The sequence below is a fragment of the Callithrix jacchus genome, chromosome 1 (assembly GCF_049354715.1).
Source record: "Callithrix jacchus isolate 240 chromosome 1, calJac240_pri, whole genome shotgun sequence".
Classification (NCBI taxonomy): domain Eukaryota; kingdom Metazoa; phylum Chordata; class Mammalia; order Primates; family Cebidae; genus Callithrix; species Callithrix jacchus.
Genome location: NC_133502.1, coordinates 90,041,088 through 90,055,092, shown reverse-complemented (window position 1 = coordinate 90,055,092; position 14,005 = coordinate 90,041,088). Strand labels below are relative to the sequence as shown.

Below are 14,005 nucleotides of genomic sequence, written 5' to 3'. Positions count from 1 at the left end.
CAGATCAACACTACCTTTCTTCTCTTCCCTTAAAAAAGTTTTGAAATTGTTTCAACTCAGCAACTGTAGCATATAACCCACAAAATCACAACTGTAACAACTTGACAAGCCCAGCTTTGCAAGGGGCAAATTCTCACACACTCTAGGGGTAGAATGTACCCTCTTGGATTCAGAGAACAGAGAGGAAAGGGGAAGGGAGGGGAGGAGAGGAGAGGAGAGGAGGGAGGGAGGAAGGGAAGAGAGGAGGGAGGGAGGCAAGAGGAGAGAAACACATGCATGCCCAAATAGGGGTTATAGTTAACAAAACATTTAACAATTGATCTAGCAGAGGCATTAACCAATGAGAATGGTTGCTCTGCTAATGGCAACAGATACTAGCCATAAAAAATTAATTGTAATTGATTAGTTTTCAATTAATACTTACCAAATATGCTTTTAAATATTGTAACAAATAAAAATACAAAAGGACATCTGACAAGATGTTAGGTAAAGATGTTTCATTGAAGCATTAAATGCCAGAGAAAATGTTTACTATACCTCGCGTTTAGACAACCTCATAAGCAATGATCCAAGTTGAGGCATGAAAAGCAAAGAACATATTCACAGCATACCAGACATTTTGCAGTGGAGATGGGACGCAAGAGAAGTAGCACAAGTTACCCAGGAAAGACTGCACATCTAGGACTCAAGTAAAACTATCCATAGCCACTGGCTATAACAAATGAAAGGATCTGTGGGGTGGAACAGTGAAGATCAACACAAATTCTAAATCTGCATGGTTATAAAGATATGAGAAATTCCTCACTGTAGCTTTAGAGAAGTAGAAGTTTATTTATTCTACTAGTTACAAAAAAAAATGAAAATTAGATGTTGTCCAGATATAATAAAGTCTTTGATTTTGGCTATGAAGTAGAAATAGGATATTTTGCTTAACTGTATATGGAGGTTAATTAGGTCTACCGTACATAGCATACCTGACCATCCCATAATAGGATTAAAATTATGCAAGAGAACTAAATGCTTGATTGATTAGTCAGAGGCATTTTAAAATAATGTATAACCTCAACACCATCTGTCATCACTGGACTGAAATAGAGGCAACATAACTTTTGTTTAACATATGGCTATGTAAGTAAACTTTAAGGATATGTGTATGTTTGTGTGCAGTCAATACAATGAAAATTCAGTTCATTATGATTTTGCACTAACCACAGAAGCACTTTCTTTGGAACTGCTGGCATTCTGGTCACTGTAATACCACATAAATTGAAAGTCCTGGGACTGGGGAACATGTGACATCTCAGCTTTGCTTTTAAAGTCCAAGGTCAAAATGGTGGGTGGTAAAATAATGCTTATAATGATCTGTAAAAGAGAAAAAAAGCAAAACAAAGTAGCAGGGACTACAAAAGCACATACTAGACAAATAACGAAATTAATAATTTAAGTGTATATAAACTGCCAGACCATCCCAGTTCAATTTTCATCCCGATTCTATAAATAACTTTTTGACTCAGCAACTTCAGTTCTAGTGTCTCCCTCAGAAATATTAATGAGTACAAGCATTTGTGGATAAGAATGTTTATTGCAGGACTATTTGTAAGAGCAAACACTGGTGTCAACTTAAATGTCTATGTAGAGAGGGACAGCTGGTCTGGAATGACCTAATAGTGGAATACTGTGCAACCATTAAAAAGACAAAGGCAATGTTGAATACAATGAAAAGACAGCCATGCTATACTGCTAAGTGAAACAAATCAAATTGCCGTTATTCCTTGATATACAAGGGGGACTGGTGCCAGGACACCCCCAAACCCCGACCCCAAGAATATCAAAATCTGAGTCTGCTCAAGTTCCTGATATGAAATGGTGTTGTATTTGCATATAACCTACACACATCCTACCTTATACTTTAAACCATCTCTAGATGACTTATAATACCTAATACAATGTAAATGCTATATAAATAGTTGTTCTACTGTATTGGTTTTTTATTTGTATAACTTTTATTGTTGTATTATTATTTATTTGGGGGTATTTTTCCAAATATTTTTAAAATCTGAGATTGATTCAATCTGCAGATGTGGACCCATGGATATGAAGAACCAATTGTATAGAAGAACATAGAGTAATCCCATTTTTGAAAAAATTAAATTTAAAATCTTATCTAATTATATGTTAAACATATGCATTTAAAAGTTTAAAAATATGTATACTACATTGTTATTATTTACCTCTAAGAGTAACAGGTCAGTGACAAGTATTATTTTTCAATGAGCACACTGCTTTAATAATTTTTTTAAAGCCATTAAGCAGATATTACCACATAAAACACATTAAAATTTGTCGATATTATAAAATCAAGAATCTAAAAGCAGACCATCACCTTCTGTTAGATCCGTCTCCCATCCCATACACATCTGTTCTCTACTAGTAAAACCCAAGGAAGGTATAGATCCAGACATCTACAATTTTTTCATTATATTGCTACTGTTCATGAATTACTAGCAGACTTTTCAAAAAAGATTTTTAAGCTCAATTTGTATGGCCTTTCGAGGTAAAGAGTTTAGAAGATTTACTAAATGCTCTGATATCAACCTGATGAACACTACCTTTTTCAAGCTAAAACTAGGCCTTAGTATTCTGGTGTTTATTGACCAAAAAGAAGATTTAACCTGAGTATTTGACATTCATTATTATGTATAGTAAACTGAAGTCATATCCTTGTCAACCTTCTTTTTTTTTTTCCATGACAAAATTACCCTTTGTCATCATGCTTTAAAGCTTGATCTCCTGCGAAGACTCCCTGGGACATTCTCCAGTTCTAATATGATTTTATTTGTGTGGTTTCTTCTGTACAGATGTAGAACCCAAAATATATACAATCTTCTAGGTCTGGAAAAATTGTACTTATCATACCCAATGGAAATATTGTACTAATTAATCTCTAGTCAACTTTCTGAAGAGGCCCCGCATTCTGCTGCCCTTGTCCACTGCAGAACAACTGGCTTATGAAACAGTATTCAACCACATCAGTATCCTGTCTCCAAGAGATAGGAGGAAGCATTACAATGAGTTTTCCCATTCATATCTCTCTCTACATGGTTTTCCTACAGTCTGTCTACTCAGAATTAGTCTAGCCAGGACATCAATTATTTGTAAATGTGTTTCCAAACTTCACCAACCAAGCACTGAGAAAGTAGGATCTAGACACTGGAGAAGAATATTTACTGAGGCTTAGAGAAAAATTTACGTAGTTAATTCAGCTTTGTTTAACTCACTCTATGTTTCGGAGCAAAACATTTAGTATTACTTCACTTAAGTCTCCTTTTTGGTATGAAATATATGAAGCAGAAGAATTCATTAAGTTCTCAGAAATAAAGATTTCTAGTAAACTAGAGTATATACAGGACACAAACATGAGGAAAATTATTTCTCAAACTACCAGCTGTCTATATCTTATCTCACTATCTGAATGTTTAAAAAGGGTCAGAACTTATGTAGCTAGAGGTGGACCCATTCACATCTCTAATTCCTTAGTTCCAAGGGTGCAATCAAAGCAGACTATGGGAGAACTTCTGAAAACAATTATTGTATCTCCAATATTTTCTTTAAAAGGATTTATGTTGAGATCCTTTTTGACTGACATTTCTCTTATTTCTGTAATTTCATCAGTAGATAAATAGTCATTATGTTTGGGACACATCATATTTTTAAGAACTCTAGGAAAAATAAAATTAAAATATAAAATACAGAGTTATGTAGTTCTTAAAACTCACTCTTTGCCTCCTTTTATTTGGTTTCATAAGTATACGAACTTCTTAAGCATGGCCATTACCTAAATCCTTTAGACTTAAGTATGATGTCAAAAGTTAAATGTCTTTAGCAGTCAAGTAAATTAATCTTGATAATTTATTTATTTGTGTGTGTGTGTGTACAAATTTAGTTTTATGGTAACAAAGCAACTTTTACACTTTTAATGTTTAAAACATCTTTCCTTTTCAGTGAAACAAAAAGAAAATTTAAAAATAAACAGGAACAAAATTACAATAGAGAATGTCAATTCCAAACAAGATCCTACAGGTTCTGCTGATTCTCCCATTGAGTGGCAGGGCTCAAGTCATCATTAGGAGAGAATTTATTTTAAAAGTGTCATCTTAAACTGCAGGGATATCTGTCAAATGTCACAATTAAACATGCCAAAGGAGAAGCCATGTTGTCAAAATGCCCACTTACCCCACCCAAATGTCTCAAACCTACCCTTTGCTGACCTTCTATAACCCCATTTTTTTTTTTTTTTAATTTTTTCTTTTTTTAAACAAGAGAAAGTAGACAGATACATGTTGGTAAATGCTAACTGTCCATATTCACATAGAGACACAGTGTACTCTCTGAGCCCGAAATACAGAGAAAGGAGGAAAAAAGCTAGAATTCTATGCACTACTACTCAGGGGCCTAGCACCCTCCAGCTTCCAGCAGAGCAAAGGGAGCAAGTTTTTCTTTTTTCCCACAGAGCTCGGTGGTATTAATTCCATACAGTTTTTGTTAAGACAAGAAGGGATAAAAATGAATTTCAAACAGAAAGGGGTAAAGACTCTTTTCCCATTGTATCCTGCTCAAGATATTTCCCCCAAAATAATTTGAGAACCATGGTGTAGAGAAAAGAGACCTCAAAAACAGGGTGACTGAGCACAAGAGGGAAGAAGAAGAAAAAAAAATACTGCAACTTGCTCCCAGGAACTGGAGAAAATTTTAAAAAAAGGAAGGTTGGAGTCCAACAGTGTTCTATTAGTCATCTTCTCCTTCATCCTTCTCTCCTTCCTCCCCTTCATCATCATCTTCAGCTTCTTCACCTTCATCTTCATCCCCTTCTTCATCAATATCTTCTAATCCTTCCTCCTCTTCATCATCATCATCATCTTCTTCTCCTTCTCTTTCTTCATCATCCATATCAGGAACCAAGTAGTATTGTAATGGGGTTGGCCAAATAGCATCTTTAATGACCTCTCCTAATTCATCAGCACCTGCATCAGAATGGTCAGTAAACCAGCTAAAGAAGCTCTCTGATTCCTCATGCTGCCTCTTCCTGCTGGTTTCATTCTGTGTTTGACTTGAACGTTTCATCAAATCCTTTCCAGATTTCCATTTGATTTCTGTGGACTTTGAAGATGGATCACCACTCTCATTCAGATGAAATTCTTTGGAAAATTCTTTGGAAAATCAAAGTAAGGATTTTCATCAAAATAAAAATCTATTCTGTAACCTGATTTAATATCTTCAAATCCTGTCACTTCAACTCTGGTCAAATAATGCAGTGCCTCTTCGTCCTCCTCCCCAAGCAGTGCAGACACTTGTGGATGACTGACAAATGTTGTTACCCCAAAATTTGGGATTTTGGCGATCGATTCTGACCTCTTCTGAAAAAATGGTTGGCAGAGTTTGTTATATTTCTGTTCTACTTTCAAAATCTCCTCACTGGCTTGTTCATTAAGTCTGTCTATTTCATTTTGTACTTCATCAATGTGTTCAATTGCTTCTTACTGTTCTTTGTCTCCCTTCTTCAGCAAGCCTGCAGAGGCCGATGTCTCCTCCAGTCCATGAGCAGGAGGTGGTGTTGGTTTCTTCTTTTGAGGCGGGAGTGGAGACTGGCGTTTGGGGGCCATGATGCTGGGGAAGTCCGAGAACCAGAGCACAAGTCTTCTTGCTCGTCCGGAAGCAGGCAGAACACTGAATCTTGATAATTTAAGATAACAGATGAGGCTGAGAATTTTGAGATGGTTAGTCACGGGAACAAATGTATTTGAGGCCAGCCTTAAGAAACAGTCACTTATTCCCTCAAAAAAAAAAAAAAAAAAAAGAAAAGAAAAGAAAGAAAGAAAGAAACCACACACACACACACACACACACTACACACATTGGGTGAGCAGAACAGAAGTTATTAATTTTATTTAGTTTATTATATGTTAGTATTCTTACACTGAGAAAAAATTTCACTAAAATGTCTCATTTATTTTTGTTGTAATTATTACAGGCCATAGCAACTAATATTAATGAAATCTTCCCTATGTTTGTCTATGCTTTTAACTTCTTCTAACCACCCCTTACCTTTGTGGTGGAGAGGGCAGGTACAATTATACCCATTTTTCAAAAGGATACTGTGGCCATGGGAGATAAAAGTCATTTTTACAGATTCCTCTGGGAAGACCCCAGATCATCTGTGTGAATCAAAGATATTAACTGGGGTATAAGGACAATCTGGCTGCGACATTTGTCACCCCGTTGATCGCCAGCGTTGATTCAGCTGATCTGGCTGGCCAGGCGGGTGTCCTCTTCCTCACCGCTCCATGTGTGTCCCTCCCGAAGCCGCACGATCGGTGGAAGAAGACGACTATCCCCAATAGAGGAGCACGGATCTTCGCTCAAGGGTATACAAGTAGTTGCGCTCCCCTGTTAGAACCTCCAAACAAGCTCTAAAAGATATTAACTGATTTTCCTGAAGGCACACTTCTGGAACAAAATGTAACTCGAGTACTGAATTTTATACCAAACCAAATTAAACTCCGTAAGGGAAGTAAAGGAAATTTACCCTTAACCAAGAGTTTTTCCTCATTTTTAGGCGCCCCATCCACATGTCCGTCAGTAGCATTTGGGTACAAGTATGTGAAACAAAGGGTCGTAATCCTCCCGACACGGCCAGTTTCAGGCAGGTCGAATTGCTCCAGTTCCTGAGTTCGTACGTCAGCAGCGTCATGGCCATGCGCTCATTCAGCTTGAATGCCGTCTCCAACAAGTCCAGGGCCAGCTGGCCAAACTGCCTGCCATGACGGTGGCAAATGAAGAAAACAAAGGCGGGTGAGAGAGCTGCATTCGCATTATTAGAAACATTTTAGAACATTTAGAAACACTGATTGTACATTGTGTGACCTGAGATTAAAAAAAAAAAAAAAGGAAGAAGAAAGAAGGAGAAGGAGAAGGAGAAGGAGAAGGAGAAGGAGAAGAAGAAGAAGAAGAAGAAGAAAGAAGAAGAAGAAGAAGAAGAAGAAGAAGAAGAAGAAGAAGAAGAAGAAGAAGAAGAAGGAGAAGAAAGAAGAAGAAGAAGGAAGAAGAAGAAGAAGAAGAAGAAGAAGAAGAAGAAGAAGAAGAAGAAGAAGAAGAAGAAGAGAAGAAGAAGAAAGAAGAAGAAGAAGAAGGAGGGAAGAAGAAACACTGATTGTAAAGGATTGGATGTGAGGCTCATAAAACATCAATTCATAAGGCTTTCTTAAAAAAAAAAAAGAAAGCCAGCAACTGAATAATCTCAGTTTCCAGAAACTATTTGAAAGGAATTACTGCTCAGGAAAGGGATTTTTCTCCCTTTCCTGAAGAACAGGACTAGGAGGTTTACATTGTAGCATACAGAGTTTAATTCACACCCGAGCTATTCATGGGGAGTAGCCCCTCTACACTGTTGGACATAACTTGGTTTGGGACTTAAATACAGACTTATACATAGCTTGGTTTGGGACTCCCTGATAAGACCAAATGAAGTTGTTTGTTTTGGACAAAAAAGACTGTTCAGAACCCAACTAGCAAGTAAGGAAAGCTGTGGAGTCATTTTTCTTTTTTTAAAATTTTACAAAATATCTACATGACTTAAGAAAGCTATAGACCTAGACCTGGAGAAACCCTCATGTGATTTTCCAGGAGAATGTTTTTTCTGAAAGGTAGACATTGTCATTCTCTGGAATTTGATTTTTTGGTAAAGACAGGATCTTGCTATGTTTCCCAGACTGGTCTTGAACTCCTGGCCTCAATCAATCCTCCCACCTTGGTGTCCCAAAGTGCTGAGATTATAGGTGTGAGCCACTGCTCCCAGCTGAGAATTTTTAAATCAAAATTATAAATTAGTTTCTATTGATTCTAGCTTCCATTGTTTCTTCACTACTTTAACACTTCAGTAACTTTAAAACCAAAAGGATTTTTAACTTTTCTATTTTCCACCATTACTCTCTGGCTCCTTAATACAATGCATTTATTTGTTCTCCCACCTGAGAGATACTTAATGAAAACAATGTCTTAACTTAATGTAACATCAAAGAGTACAAGAGTTAGGGGGAGCTTTCAAAATTATTAATTGAACTTTTCATAGTTAGGAAACTAAAGCCCCGAAATCTGGTCAACTGACTTATCTAATTAGTCAACAGCTGGACTAGAACCCAATTCCCCCGACTTGAAGGCCACCTCTCTTTCTTTCCTTTACTTCACAAAGCTTTGTAGAATACCTGAAGACCCTTTCAATAGGAGAATCCATAAAATGCATGGCAATACGTCCATTTGTCCTATGAGTTTAAAGATGAGAGAGATAAAAGTGTCTAACTATTCTAAAAGGTGTTATGTTTAGTATGAAGTGAAGAGAGAACACTTACTTTGAGTAATTCTTCAACTCTTCTGAGGCATCATCTACCATGTGACTCTCCTTAGCTTCATGGGCCATTGCCCGGAAGAGAATACACGCAATCACTGCTTTCACTGTGGCCTCCTCACCCTGCTGCCAGAAGAACATGGCCATCTTCTGCCTTTTCATCAGCACAGCCCAAACCAGCAGATCATTGTAAGGGTAAATAAAGCCAGTACACTCAGGGTCATCTGATCCATTTTGTTCTTTTGACTTCTTCCTTGATTTATGAAGGACTACAGACTTTTCCTGTTGGAAAATAAAATAGGAATGAGTTTTCAAGTACTCAGATGCACGATGTTTTACCAAATTCAACACAGCAGGTATCCTAGAGATATCTTTTTAATCACTACTAAAAAAGAGATAGAAACAGTAAGATTTTTATAAGCCAGCAAGCAAAATTTAGACCATAAAAGGTCATCTATTTCTTGTTGCACTTAACAGATCCAGAGTCCCTAAACTGATATATCTTAAGGTCATTTAGCACAACTTAAAGCAGTACCTCTTTAGGATATACCCAGAGTGCTTAACTGAATTTGAAAAGTGGATGGGTAGGGGGAGATATAACAATGTCTGAGAAATGGTTCCATCTTCCTCAAAATAATAACACTGTGCAGTATGATGAGCACTGAAATAATAGAGACCCTATGACAATTTTTAATTTCTTAATGGGTCAAAATAACATTGGATAAATGAGAATCATATATTTTTTTGAAGCTCTAACCTCACTTAGCAAATAGATTCATTATCTTCCCTTTGGGAAAACATCCCTAGTGTAGCCAACATGTATCCATATAGATTGATTTGAAGTTTCTTTTCCTTTGTATTTATGAGCAAAGGTAATAGGTGACCATGAAACACCATTCTCCACCTGATAAATCCCCACATACTCCTATATCACTTTATGTGTCTCTATCTCTGGGCCCATCATACCACACTACAGTTATTACTCTGAGGAAGATGAGACCATTTCTCAGACAGCATTATATTCTCCCTATCTACCCAACTTCCAAGTTCAACAAATCATTCAGTATAATGCCTGGCAAATACTAAAGATTCAATAGTTACTCTTTTTAATTTGAGAGGTCATAGTGAAAAATTGTAATTTGCTTCCTCTCTTTCTATAAATAAAAGGAATTCGTGTTCATTGATAATGACCAAGGGTAATTTTATAAAATACCTCTTTCATACCAGGAACAATGGAAATTAAACCTCTTTCAGCTAACATAAAAACCATTTGCATGGAAATTCTTGAGCAAAAGCATTTATTCTCAAAGAAAATTGGGACTGGAGGAGTATGGGACAAGGAAGAATAACAGTGTTATACACACACATACATACACATCATCATCATCATACTGTAATATTAGGCTTATATTAATTTCAAGAAAACCTCAAAAAGAAAAAGAGAAAAAAGATGCAAAAGGTCAGTGTGAGCCAGAAGTGAAGGAAAAGAAGGAAGCAGCCCTCACATCCACCTGGCCTTAGGGAACGGGACCCAAGAGTACTGTGCTGGGTTAATAATCACAGTTTTTTAGTACCATCCAATAGACTGCCTGACTGAGTCACTGTCTAGACAGAGCAGAGATAGCAGCAAGGAAGACAGGCTAAAGTGCAAGCACAGAGAATCACTGTGCTTTTGCTCACTGTTGTTAGTGGACTGCTGTATCACGCTTTTGACTTGCACCGTCTGTTTCCGGCACTTAGAAATGGTCCCTCTATTTGCAACTCCCTTTCTTTTATGTAAATGAAGAAACAGTCTCGAGGAGCAAAAACCATTTTCCTTTCAAGTCTAAAAACAAGTAAATAGTACCTTGAATTTGTATGGCTGTGCAGTTCTAATGAACTGCGAGTGCAACGTACTTTCTGCAGACTCATTTCTATTTCCTGAGGAGCGTCTCCGGTGCTGGGAAAGGTTTTGAACAGAGCTGGTCACTCTCTGGCACATGTTATTATTTTATTTTTAAAATAAGACAAAAGGAGGGGAGACGATTATACTGGTTTATTTCTAGACAATAACGAAAACCAAATATAATGTTGTATCCTACCAAATATTCATGCCTCTGTCTCTCATCCATGATTAGCACCCAACAAGTGCCTCTAATGATCTCCCTCCCTTGTGCATTTTGTTAGTTCCTAACATCTGAGAGAACACACTCTTTTGTTCCCTATTATAAAACTGCATTCCTTCACTAAGTGGAAATTCCATTAGAATGAATGGATGTTCTCTAGGGAACAAGTTCAGAATAGGCAATAAAGATTTACAATTCTGATAAGAAAAAACATTCACAGCAGCTCCAAGGTTAAGGTTAAGTCAGAGAGTTATGGAATTTCTCAGGTCTTAAGTAATATCTCCACTGGAACTCCAGTGGCTAGGCCCAGAACGACACAACTCACTGTCATTAGCTGAGGTTTTCATCAATGAGAAACAAAAGCAAAAGGGACTAACATAAAATATGATAAAACCCATAGGTTTTGTTTTTTAAATTTCATTAATTTCTTTTTTTCTTTTTTTATTTATATCTCATTTTCTGGGGATACTAATTTATATTTTTAGAGATGGGGTCTCACTGTTGCCCAGGTTGGCCCCAAATTCCTGGGCTCAAGCAATTCCCCTGCCTCAGCCTCCCAAAGTCCTGGGATTACAGGCATGAGCCACCATGCCCAACTGAAACCACAGCCTTTGAACTGCTTTATTTAAGTTTCTGTTTTGTTGATAAAAATTAAACATAGAAATGATGAGGTGAAGACTTTTTAAAGGTAACACCCAAATTATTATTATTATTGTAATATAGAATTAACAGTGTCATTATAGTAATTATCATAATTGTTACTAACAATTACTCTACACCCTCTATGTACCAGGAACATGGATTTAAAAAATATATTATTTTATTTAATCCTTCTGACAAATTTATTAAAGGGGCATTACAATTCCCATGTACAGTTGAAGAAACATGCACAGACAAGTTAAGTTTATTGTTCAAGATTACACAGCTACTCATGAGCAAAACTAGGATGCAATCCCAGCCAGATCTCTCTGACTCCAAAATCATGTGCTTTTAACTACTACAGTCTAGTTTAATATGACGCACAATAAACTCTGCACTCCACTGTTAGACAAAGAAATGAGTGAGTTCATACTGGCAGGCCATTTAAAGAAAGGGTACTAAGGGAACTTCCCTAGCAAGCTCCACAGGGGGCTGCACCAAGGCCATAGTCAGTCTTCCTTCTTGCCACTGGGAACCTCACAGCAATGTCTATTCTGTTTAAATGAAGTAGCTGATACCTCCTAAAGTGTATCCTTATGCCTTTGAAATCTTAATAAAGAACATTCTTCTGTGTCAGATTGGGTTTCCTGTTTTGTTTCTTCATTTCTGAAAGCCAAGCTGGGCTTTCAGGTCACTTGACTCTTTATAAGGTTCCTATGTAGCTTGATATTCTAGGCTGTTTATGGGATCTGACCCCAAACTGTCTTTCCAGTCTCCTCCCTTAAAAGCATATGACATGGCCAGGCATGGTGGCTCATGCCTGTAACCCCAGAACTCTGGGAGGCTGAGGCGGGCGGATCATGAGGTTGAGATTGAAACCAGCCTGGCCAACATGGTGAAAAACAAAAATTAGTTGGGCCTAATGGCGAGCACCTGTAGTCCCAGCTACTTGGGAGGCTGAGGCAGTAGAATTGCTTGAACTTGGGAGGCGGAGGTTGCAGTGAGCAGAGATCGTGTCACTGCACTCCAGACTGGTGACAGAGCAAGACTCCATCTCAAAAAAAAATGACATTTATTCTTCAGCAAAAAAGGTCTTGTCACTGCAGAAACATATTGGAATATCCAAAGGCTGTGCCCTTTACTGCTCCTTCTCTTCTCTCAACAAAAATACCCAAAACTAAATTTTCTGGCCTCCCCTCATCTTCTAATAAGAATTAGTCTCCTCGGGTTGCTAATCTATAATGGCAATTTCAAGAAATAGGCAATGTTTCCTCTGCTAACCACTAACCAACAACTCTAATTTTACATTCCTAGAGTCTCAAAACTATAATGGAAAATACAATACGTACCACTTGTATTTTTAAGGACATACTACATGCATCTGTCAATATAATCACTACATGCTCATACCAAGTGTGTTATCTCCAGGCTATAGGCTATGATAAGTTTACATATCTAATCTGATTAAGCTTCTGATATCAATATTTTCAGAAGAAAAAGAAAGAAAAGAAAAAAAAAGAATTGGTCATCTCTGCCTCTAACTTGCCTCATCACATTACTTCTAGGTCACTATAGCATTTATTATGCACTGTTTTGTATTATGGCTAATTATTCATAAATCTGTTTCTTCAAAGAGTTTCTAAACTTCTGAACCTTATGCATCCCAAGCCAACACTGCAACACATAGGACAGTACTTCACATACAAAAGATAACAAATGCCCATAAATAACATGCCCGTTTTAGAAGCTATTTTTATCTGAACTTCCCAAGCTATTTTTCTAGAACAACAATTCCAAATTACTCGTAATTTTACTTGGGCACTTTTCAATTACTCTACCTTATGTTTTCTGTAGAGGTTGTTGTAGAGGGCTCTGAAATGTTTTCTAGTGTAGCTGCTGCGATATGCTCTACCAATGAGGTATTCTACTACCAATCCAATGTCAATCAAGGTTATTCGGTAGCCTGAGAGAAGAGTATGCTGCAACCAAAACATGCAATGATTTTTAACTTTCAGTTGACTTCTTCCATTTCTCTTGCCACACCATTAGAATATAATCAAATTAATTGCAAAGAGCTAGACACACCTTTTAAATATCTTTACAAGCTGATCGATTTAAATGACTAGCTATTGATATAATCTGCTAGTTCAGAAGGAAAAATATCTTGGCCTTAATACATTTTTTCATGTCATAGACATTAAATGTGTGCTTACATCTATGCATGTTCTCTCTCATTCTCACTCTCATCCTCCTAATCATGCACACAAACACATAAACACACACATTTGAGTAAAATATATTTAAATATTGGTTTTATTCCATATTGGGTTCCTAAATGGAAGCAAGAGAAAAATATTAAACAAGTAGAAATTACAAACAAATATGTATATAGAGTTTTTAACTAGAAATAATATAGCTACTCCAACAGAAGTAAAATCATAAAGTATATACTGAACGTGTACGATCCAAAATTAACATTGGGTTAGCTTTTCGGCTTCCCTTTGTTGAAATGGATATAACATTTTGCACTGTGTTGACTACATCAGATGTAAAACAAGAACATGGAAGGAAGTAGAACAAAAACAAGGACTGTAGAATGACAGAGTCAAATTCGATATCAGAACATGAGGCTAATGCCACCAGGTTCTTCCTTGAACTGAACTTAATCCAGGATAGAGTATAGTGTTTTCTATATTTCAAAGCATATTTGGTGGTCTTTGTATCTATAATCCACTTTTCCTACGGTCCAAAATCCCACAGGATATATCACAAGGGTACTGAAGTTGTCAGCTTTCATGTCTATCTTCCTTTATAGACTGTGTGGAAGGGTCTGTCTTTGTCTACCTAGCATTTAGCATATGAC

At 36.9% G+C, this 14,005-nt stretch overlaps 1 protein-coding gene and 1 pseudogene across 21 annotated transcripts in view; both read right to left on the bottom strand.

The window, feature by feature from the left end:
* TRPM6 (transient receptor potential cation channel subfamily M member 6) overlaps nucleotides 1–14,005 on the bottom strand; it is a 164,448-nt gene that overhangs the window by 69,629 nt on the left and 80,814 nt on the right. For 14 of the 20 annotated variants that reach the window (XM_035302229.3, XM_035302237.3, XM_035302254.3 and 11 more), the window contains 5 exons: nucleotides 12,981–13,121; nucleotides 10,245–10,370; nucleotides 8,403–8,680; nucleotides 6,584–6,812; nucleotides 1,210–1,362 (listed from right to left, as the gene is read on the bottom strand). In XM_035302229.3, coding sequence (XP_035158120.3) covers nucleotides 1,210–1,362; nucleotides 6,584–6,812; nucleotides 8,403–8,680; nucleotides 10,245–10,370; nucleotides 12,981–13,121 — 927 coding nt within the window. The remainder of the gene's footprint in view (nucleotides 1–1,209; nucleotides 1,363–6,583; nucleotides 6,813–8,402; nucleotides 8,681–10,244; nucleotides 10,371–12,980; nucleotides 13,122–14,005) is intronic. The other 6 variants (XM_035302247.3, XM_078366392.1, XM_054254713.2 and 3 more) reach the window with 1 other exon arrangement.
* On the bottom strand, nucleotides 4,650–6,494 carry LOC100405044 (protein SET pseudogene; annotated as a pseudogene). Its single transcript, XR_013532882.1, has one exon. The product of XR_013532882.1 is annotated as a protein SET pseudogene (transcript).